General features: G+C 38.7%; 1 protein-coding gene across 1 annotated transcript; it reads left to right on the top strand.

Moving 5' to 3' along the window:
• LOC110793476 (uncharacterized) lies at window positions 1-2527 on the top strand. Its single transcript, XM_021998349.2, has 2 exons — window positions 1-60; window positions 1568-2527. Exons 1-2 carry the CDS (start codon window positions 1-3, stop codon window positions 2525-2527), a joined length of 1020 nt encoding a protein of 339 aa, XP_021854041.1.
• Window positions 2528-10302: the final 7775 nt, after the last annotated feature.

The following is a 10302-nucleotide window of genomic DNA, read 5'->3' on the forward strand; positions in this document are numbered from 1 at the left end:
ATGGATTCTGGTAGCTGCATGATGAACACAGCATTACAAGCTTTACAGCAGAATGAAAAGGTGGGAAAATGGTAGTGTACAGTAGCTCGCGGGGGAGGGCAAATATTTGAAATGTGGTGCGAGGAAGTCTCTGTCGTAAGTGATACGCACACAAGTGAGTACCAATACAGAATCTGAAGTACCAATACAGAATATGTTAGTACCAATACAAATTATGTGAATACCAATAACATAATATTGTTATAAAATACATATATTAGAATGGATGACCATTATACCCTTACCCCTATATGTGTGTATATTATATATATGCCTATGGATATGGATGAATATAATATAACTACCATACAGTTTCTCTCTTCCTCTCTATCTCTTTCTCTTTACTTTTATAATACGTTATCAGCACCATTGTTAATCGTTGATGGAAATCAAAGGAAACCGTAATTGAACAAAGGAGAAAATAACTACAAGATTCATCGTTATCGGTTAGTATTACTACGAAGTAATTACTATATTATTTGGTTTATATTCGTCTTTACTTTCATGATTTTTTTTTATACAAGTTCTTTGATTGCATATGATATTTGTTAAGTCTGCTTTAATTATTAATTATTTAAATTTCTGATCTATATTCACGTACTACGTACATGGTAGTATTATTGATGCATGTTTTAGTAATTTGAGGCTTGTGATCAATGGAGTCTAATGTGTGCCGCAAATGCATGTATTTCGTAAGTTTAATTTACTTAATTCTATTTTCTTAATGATGTTTGTCGCAATGCAATTGAACATGATTGAAGTTTGGTTTTTGATTGAACCTGTTTTTTATTTTATCATTGCAACTTGTAATTATTGGTTAATATTTTATCGTGTAACCGTTCTTTTAATGTTTTGATTTCTGATATTAATACGTTAAATACTTCTCTTTTTGTGATAATCTGAAAACTGATCATACTTTTGATTGACAGAAACCCGATGTAAGTAAACAATCGGCTTTTATGTTAACGCACTAGCGTGTTTTGATGTGTGGCAATATAACTTTAGTAACCGCTAATCTTCCATGATGCAATAACAATGTTTTTATTTCTTGATATATTTTATTATAATCGCTTTATATATCAATGTTATTATAATTGCTTTATGATAAAGTGATTTGATAGAGTAATATGTTAAAGACATGTTACTTTAAACAAGTCGGTTATTATGTTAACGCATATATGCCATTTTCTATTGATCTTTATTAATTATTGTTGTAATTGTTAGTTTTAGAGTATTATACTTGCATGATTAATATACTCCTATTCTTGGTGTTACTTTACGGTTATGGCCTTGCCGCCTTGGAATTACTTTTCTTGTGGCAGTTGTTTTTACACTCCGTATATGTGTTAGTTCTTATTGGAATTATTTTGTATCGTGCATTTGAATGATTATACCCCATTTGAATGTTGTTTCGTATCAAGTTTTTAAAGTGTTGTAGTTTGAAAGCCCTAAAATATGAATTATGTCGAATCTTGCAAAGCTTGAAATTGTGGCCCTTGATATTACTGGAAAAATTTATTTATCATAGGTGTTAGATGCTGAAATACACCTAGATGCTAAAGGGCTCGGTGACACAATAAAAGAAGGAAATAAAGCAACATGTCAAGATAAAGCTAAGGCTATGATATTTCTTCGCCATCACCTCCATGAAGGGCTTAAAACTGAATATCTGACAGTTAAAGATCCCCAAATCCTTTGGAGTAATCTAAAGGAAAGGTATGACCACCAGAAAACTGTGATATTGCCAAAAGCTCGTTATGATTGGTTGCATTTAAGATTACAGGATTTTAAATCTGTGAGTGAATATAACTCAGCCATGTTTAAAATTACTTCTCAACTGAAATTATGTGGAGAGAAAATTATTGATGCAGATATGTTAGAAAAAACATACTCCACTTTTCATGCAAACAATGTTGTCCTGCAGACACAGTATCGAAAAAAAGGTTTTAAAAAATATTCTGAATTGATATCTTGTCTTCTTGTGGCTGAACAAAATAATGAGCTGTTAATGAAAAATCATGAAGCATGCCCTACTGGCTCAACTCCATTCCCTGAAGCGAATGTGACATCCCATAGCGGGAAAATATCAAAGAATAAAGACCATGCCAGCAGCAGTGGTCGTGGTCGTGGCCAATGGCGAGGCCGTGGGCGTGGACGTGGTTTTGGTGGCTATGGTAGAGGTCGTGGAGGTTATTACAAAAGATCACATTCCCACCAGAAGTGGGACCGCAAAGATGGTAAAGGTGAGAGAGGAAAAAGTGACAATGTGACTAGTGTTTGTTATCGTTGTGGAGGAAAAGGCCATTGGTCACGCGTATGTCGCACTCCAAAACACCTTGTTGACCTTTATCAATCATCATTGAAGAAGAAAGGAAGGAATGTTGAGACCAATCTTGTATTTGAAGATGGCGAAGGTGATTTTGAGTCTGGTGATACAACTCACCTAGAAGTTGCAGATTTCTTTACTTCCCCTGAAGGGAATAATTAAGTTTTTAATATGTTGTGTTGGATTTGGTATAGAATTGTAGTATTTTAATTATGAACTTTGTGATTATATTATGACTTTATATTCTGTGTGTTTTCTAAGATATTGTATTATTTTGGGTGTTTTATTTTATAATGGTTATTTTGGACATGTTTAGTTTTGTGACACATATTTTTATTTCCTTGGAGAATATGAATACCTCTCAAGGTCAGTGGGAAATAAAAGATGAAGAATTGTGTCTTGCAGACAGCGCAACTACTCATACTATACTTAAGAATAAGAAATATTTCTCTCAGTTGATGATGAGAAAAACTAGTGTGAGTACTATATCGGGTAGTACAAATATTATAGAAGGCTCCGGAAGAGCAAATATATTGTTGCGTATGGGAACTAAATTTGTCATCATTGATACATTATATTCTCCCAAGTCTCAAAGAAATTTATTGAGTTTTAAAGACATTCGAAGTAATGATTATCATATTGAGACAATTCGTGAAGGAAATGATGAATTCCTTCAAATCACGAGCATAACCAATGGCACAAAGACTGTCTTGGAGAGATTACCTACATTCTCCACTGGTTTGTACTACACGAGAATTAATTCTATTGAAACACATGCTATAGTAAACCAGAAGTTTACTGATAGCTTCATAGTTTGGCATGACCGGTTAGGCCATCCCGGTTCAATAATGATGCGAAAAATCATTGAAAATTCTTGTGGGCATTCATTAAAGAGCCAGCAGATTCTCTCTAATAATTTTTCTTGTGTTGCTTGCTCACAAGGAAAGTTGATAATTCGGCCATCACCAGCTAAGATAAATTTTGAATCAATCAATTTTCTGGAACGTATACAAGGGGATATTTGTGGGCCAATACATCCCTGTGAGGGGGTCGAAAAAGCGCGAGGCTAATGCGTGACCTCGTCCCTCGTGGGTGTGACGTTTCTTTTTGTCAAATCAAGTGTAATTGGATTTCCTGTGAGTTTACACCCAATTGACTAGTAATATAGGAGTCGCCATTCAGTTTTTAACGACAATAAGAAAAACTGACAAAACCCGGTTATCGTGACATAAAGGGAGTGCAATTATGTTTGACCACGACGGCCGTAGGTTCCCTTGTGATCCCTGGTGTGGGGATCTCTCAACATACACCCGCAAGGTAGAGATTGAGGGTTCGGGGGACTGTAACTACCGAGAGGAGTACTCGCTCTTCAATAACTCCAGAGGCAGGATATCCTTACTAGCTCAGCATAAATAATTGAAGGGACATGCGTTAACTATTAAACTAATCTGAGTTGATTTTAACAATATGCAACATATAATACTAGATCGATCGCGATTATCTGATTTAGATTGTATTAAGGGACCTAGCATGATAATCCAATTTCCCAACATATTATCTTTATTAGGCGTGATAGAACAATCAGATTTAATTAGTTTAACAGTTCATAAAAGGGCGAGGAAAGCAATTAAATCATGGAAAAGGGACACATTACGACGCACCCTTGAGAGGTGCGTCACGGTTCTCAGAAAACTAACCACTTTGACTTTGCTATTTCTCCTTTTATTTAACGAATCTCAAGATACGGGACATGATACGTTCTGTTCGATTTTTGGATCGATTGCGACAGAACGCGTGATCAATTTTGCAGCGTGAGGCTTAGGCTTAGGGGTTGGAGTCAATACTCAGAATAATAATTGTGTGTTGTGTCCTTTTCACGTCGAACTTTGGGTTATATTTATAGAAAAGAGTTCGTGGAAAGATAGAATTGTAGAATCTAATCCACGAGGAATTAGGAAAGAACACGTCCCAGGTATTTTCAGCGCCCAGGGCTGGGCGTCAAAGATTTCGGCGCCCAGCTCTGGGCGTTAGAAATAGGATCCAGGCAATTTCAGCGCCCAGGGCTGGGCGTTGAAATTGATGTTTGGGCCGTTTCTTTGTCAGATTCGGACTCTTAGAATCCGGAGTGTATGAGACTTAATTGAGTCTTTTAGTGCGTATTAATTTTATGATGGAATGCATCTGGGCCCATTACGAACTCTAGGCTCGTTAGGATTTAATTAATACGTAACTCTTATTTTCGAATCGTATTAGGAATATGATTCTCTCGTAATCTCTATCTCATTTAGGATTTATGTTGGAGTGCAACACCTAATTCTGACAGGTTTCTATCTTTTATGACTTGCCACTTTTAACAACTACCCATTACGGCAGTTACTATTTTTAGCAGGTTTCCATAAATAGCAGGTTTCTATAAATAGCAGGTTTCGGGTGAAATGAAAAGGGTGATTGAGATTCGTTATTTTATAGGAGATGCGTTGTCAAGTGGAGATTTATGTTCTCATCATCGAACCTTCCCTTTCGGGAATGGGGATAAAAGTAGGTGTCTACAGTTAGCCCCCACTTTGACTGAGTCTTGGAGTAAGACGATGGTCAAAGTATTAGACGGAGTGCGTCACACAAGTCATGGTGACCTGTTTTTGCGAGGGTCTCACGAGCCCCCAAGTGATAACATTTGACTTAAGGGTCATCACTTGAAGTGTCGACATATCCCTCACGTGTCATTGGGATTTGTCAACGGATAGTATAGAATACTCCCTCACTTTGTCATTGGAAGTATCTAAAGAGGCGTAGGAACTCCCTCACTTTGTTATTGGGAGTAGCTACAGATGTTTTCGAAATCAAAGGTATAAAGTGTAATTGGGCCTGGCCAAGCCCAATCACGAGGTAAAAATGTTTTTAAAGATTCTCATTTTTAGGGTTAGCTAAACGAGAAAACCCCCTTGTTTTTATGGGACGTAAAACGAAGGAAAGTCCAGCACATCGTTCTTTTTTGGAAAAACGGAAAACCAATCCTTTAATTTTTTTTGAAAAAAGGAAAACTACTCACATCGTTCTTTTTTGGGGAAAACGGAAAACCAATCCTTTAATTTTTTTTTTTGGAAAAAGGAAAACTACTCACATCGTTCTTTTTGGAAAAACGGAAAACCAATCCTTTTAAAAAAAGGGAAAGCTACTCACATCGCTTTTTTTGGAAAAACGGAAAACCAATCCTTAAAAAAGGGAAAGCTACTCACATCGCTTTTTAGGAAAAAACGGAAAACCAATCCTTTTTAAAAAAAGGGAAAGCTACTCACATCGCTTTTTTGGAAAAACAGAAAACCAATCCTTTTAAAAAAGGGAAAGCTACTCACATCGCTTTTTTTTGGAAAAAACGAAAAACCAGAAAAAGTTATTGCTGCAGCGACTAAGGACCTGCGCGGTTAGTGCCGCAGACCCCGCCCGCTGAAGGTGGGCGAGCCTGTTTTTGTTTTTTGAAGAATTTATTTTCTTTCGAGGGATGCTCGGATTTAGTTGCAACCTGAATGTGGGTTGACAACGTGCTTAGACGGACCATTGTCTCGTGGTCATCATCTTTCATGGTTTTGAGCTAGTTGTTACGGCTCAATTTTTCCACTACTTGGGTCCTTGATCAGGGGACTATGTATAAGTATCAACGGCGACCTTTGTCTTGAGGTCGTAAACCGGTTTTTTTTTGTTTTTTTTTGAGACATCCAAACATGGGACTTCGTACAGCGTAGTCTGGGAATATTGTTTTAACTTTTCATAATATATATTTTCCTTCGAGCCCCCAAGCACTCGTGCTTGACGGTCATTTCTTGTCAAAGAGGTTCCTTGGGGATACGCATTCTGTAATGTCCTTGATCGTGTTTGGGATTGTGCTCGTAAGTGCGAGCGATCTTTGTAGTGGTGTGCTACTCTTAACAAAGCCGTGAGGTGCGACTTTCAGTAAAGAAATCGGCAATTTTCAAGTCGAATGAATATGGCAGGGCCCTATAGAAGTCAAAGCTGTTTTTTTGGGTCTGGGATCATTTTCGGCGCCCATGCCTGGGCGTTAAAGATTTCGGCGCCCAGCGCTGGGCGCTGAAAAAATTTCTGGCGAGGTTTCTTGATGACACAGTTGGCCTCTTGTTCGTTCGTTTTCTTTTTTTTTTCTTTTGAACGCGTTCGTAAATGTTCGATACTTAGAAAAGATGATATGTATGTGCGGAAGAGCGTTCATAGAATGGCCGTTGTGTGCGGTCCATTAATCAGTTTGTTTGAATCATTTTTTTGAGCATTGACTGATTTTGAATAGTTTGCTAAGAAGCCTGATAGGGTTCAGGCCCATTCATGAAGTGGGCTCAAACATCGTGCCCTTTCGATTGTTCAAACATTTTCTTCGAGATTTTTTTTTATTTTGCTATGGTCGTTTCGTAGCTTGGAGCCCCCAAGTATGCATGTTGGGATGCTTCCTTTTGGACGTACGATTTTTGTAGGTTTTTCGGGAAGATGCCTTGGGGTTCCGCTCGTGTAGGTGCGAGCTATCCCTTCCGTGGTAGGTAATATTTCGCTACCTTTAATCCTTAATGTAGAAGTCGTGTGGCCCGCATTTTGAATTTGGGCGATAAGTAATCTTTGCCTCTTTTACACATGCTCTCGGTCGTACCTGCATTAGTGCAATATGCCTTACTCCCTTTTTTTTAGACTTCTACCGTGGGATGGTTGGACTTATGGTGCGACGTAGGCTTGTGTGGCCTAACAGCGTGTCTTAGAACATTCCTCCAGGTGTTGGGATATCCTTATTTTATGCATTGGAGTACTTCATCACGCCTCGTTCAGGTGCTCGAACAAGTGCAGCACCTTCTGCGTGGCTGTGCACGGCCTGTTACTTCGTTCGATGCGAGGATTCATAGATGTTTCTTTCTTGTTTTTGTATCTGGGCAAAATTTGGCAGCCAAGAGAATCAGCGCCCAGGCTGGGGCGTTAAAGATATCGGCGCCCAGCTCTAGGCGTTGAAAATGATTTTTGGGCAGAATTTGAAAGTTTTTATCCTTGATTTTTCTTTCGCTTTTGCTTTTGAACGACGTAGACTGTGTAACGGGCGCTTGTAGGGCGAGCGTTATGTGCAGTAGTTTGATCGGAGTTTTGGTGACTCGCGATTTTCAGTTACCCTTGACAGTGGGGTGACTTTATATATTCTAAGTAGTGCTTTAGAATTTGGGAGGGGTTGTAGCCATTCTAAGGTTTGTTTTTACACGATTGACCTTAGGATTGTGCCCCTATGACGTGTGTATAGCATTAGCGTCGAGAATTTGCGATAAAATCATCATTTCGAGCATTTTTAGAGTGTTTTTCTCAAGCCCCCAATTGTAGCTACGGGATTGGCTTGGTGCTATAATGCTTGGCATACGTTTTTATGCATTCATGGTGACATGGATCATGAATAGTTTGAACCAGACTCGTTTAGTGCGAGGTACGTTCGAGTAGTGATTTGCTACTTCTCTTGTAAATGTCGTATTGTGCGACATTGCCATGGTCAAGGTAGTCACATGTTGAAGTGTTCCTTGACCAAAAGCTAGGTGCCTTTCTTTACCCATAATCATATTTAGAAATCTTTTTGACTCACTTGCAACATCGAGATAAACGCATACTTAGCTTAAACCAACGACACTTTATTACGTTCGAAGAAATTATTTGAAAATTATTTGAAATCCGAATCCTACTGTGTACAATCCGAGGTGTCCTAAGTAAGTTTGACTTATAGAAGGGTTCGTACAGGATTACATGAGTGAATCAAAATACTGTTACGATTTTTGGAATGCTGTCTGAGGATTTGCTGGAAGCCAGGGTGCAGGTGTCAAGATATTACTTGTGCCCGTTTGGCATATGCTTTTAGGCTTTTAGGGCCATCTTTTCCAGAATTGCGGGAATATAAACCGTTTTCAAATTGACTTAGATTTACTTGGTGTATGTCTGCACAAAAGGTCAAGGTATACTTAGTTCTTTCCCTAGCTCTTTCATTTCAATTTTTTAGCCCCCAGTTGCTATTATGTCTTCTCATTAATGCTGCTTTCAGATTTCGATTTTAGATGCCCGTGTCATATGTCTGAGTAGGATTAGCCTTGGTTAAGTCCCAAGTCCTATTGACAATGTCTGATTTTTTCAAAGGGGATTCGCAAGCATTTGAATTACCATGAACGGGTGCCCTGAGTTCGAAGGAACAATGGGGCGATGCCGTAGAACAATCCTCTTTATTGCAAGCTTACTGCCTTTACTACTTGTTGGCGATCATGACTATGTCTAGTGGTGAAAGAAGGACTTTAAGCGAACGACTATGTCTAGTGGTGAAAGAAGGTCTTTAAGTGAGTTAGTTCGCATTAGGGAGGGTCAAGTCGAGTACTTAAGAGGTCATGGACGCCTGCGCTAGCCCCCATTCAATTGAGGCAAAGCGATCTTTTGAGTCTTGGCTAAGTGCCTAGGAGTGTGAGTGCTCCTTCTGGCAAGGGTACGTGCCCTTATTATTTTTCGATGTGTGCTCGTTTTGGCATCTTGATGACTTGGATTCTTCCTTTGACTTAAATTTTTCTTTCGACTTGGATTGCAAGTAATTAAATTTCAATAAGGGACTTTATTTTTTATTCTTGTTATTCTATAGGCTTTAATATTTTTGCAAATTGGTTGGACCGAATCATGGATTGCCTACGTATCTGCCTTAAATAGATTTAATTTGGAATCAGGTCTTGCGTAGTTCTTAGCCTAGAAAATGGTTTCATAGAATGCTGATTTTAAACAAGTACGTTCTGAGGTGGAAACATATTATTTGAAACGGTAGAATAAGTTAAGTTTATTATTATTTCAATCTGCTGCCTTGCCGTAAGCCAAAAATTTGTTTTATATTTTTTTTTGGATTGAGTACATGTATTTTTTGGTGGTACGTATATCTGAATACGTGCTGTACCCCCCCAAGTGTTCGTTATTGTTCCGTGTATGTGCGGATAAAATGACGAGCACTTCTGGACAAATTTTAGCAAGCAGAGAGATTCAGCGCCCAGGCTGGGGCGTTAAAGATTTCGGCGCCCAGCTGTGGGCGCTGAAAATTATTTCTGGGCGGATCTTTTTTGGTGCGCTAAATGCTTCTTTTCTTTTTTAGACGAACTTTTAAGGGCGCTTTGCAAAGTTTGCTTTTTTATTATTTATTATTTTTTTGTACTTTTCATTTGTCTTTTTTTTTTTTATATCCGTGACTCAAGACGGTTTGGAAGATGGGTTAAATGAGATAGGATAATTTGTATAGGTATTGGTCGAGCATGAGGATTACATCTGCTAGGACTCACAATTTGCAGCCTCAAGCTAGTGTCATGAGTTTACATCAACCAAGGCCAATGAGTAGCATGGGGACGGCTCAAGGGTATATCAACAGGATGTATCCAAACAAGTTATATGGTCATTATGCTAATGGTGGTGTAAGAGCTGGTTTGGGCTTTGGAAATAATGGGTATGACGCACGTGTCAATGGCCGTACATGGTTCGCAGTTGACGACAAGTTCAGGAAGAAGAGTCGAGGTAACGGTTTCTTGGGTTATGGCAATGAGGACATGGATGGGTTAAATGAGCTGAACAGGGGCCCCAGAGCGAAGGCGTCTAAGAACATAAGGATTGGAAAGGGTAGACATCGTAGAACCTTATGTAGTTTTTGTGGCATGATTTGGATTGGTTGACTCAATTCTTTTCCTTAGTTTACTTGGGTATATTTCGCACTTTGGGAGGTACGGGCTAAGTATTTCATGGCTCGCTCTCTTCGCTCTCCCTTTTCTTTTTCTATTTTCTCTTTTGCTTGGGATTTTTCCCCAACATAAATCCTTCTAATTTTTTTTATTTGGGCTAAAAGGTAGATGGTTGTGGTCTTTGAGTCACGAGGCGAGACTGAGTGAGCCTCGTTTGGTAGGCCTATGGTG

Source organism: Spinacia oleracea, chromosome 5 (assembly GCF_020520425.1).
Source record: "Spinacia oleracea cultivar Varoflay chromosome 5, BTI_SOV_V1, whole genome shotgun sequence".
In the NCBI taxonomy this organism is placed as follows: domain Eukaryota; kingdom Viridiplantae; phylum Streptophyta; class Magnoliopsida; order Caryophyllales; family Amaranthaceae; genus Spinacia; species Spinacia oleracea.

Coding starts and splice junctions, on each gene's coding strand:
- LOC110793476 (XM_021998349.2), top strand. CDS start 1: ATGGATTCTGGTAGCTGCATGATGAACACAGCATTACAAGCTTTACAG. Junction 61..1,567: donor CTTTACAGCAGAATGAAAAG/GTGGGAAAATGG, acceptor TATTTATCATAG/GTGTTAGATGCTGAAATACA.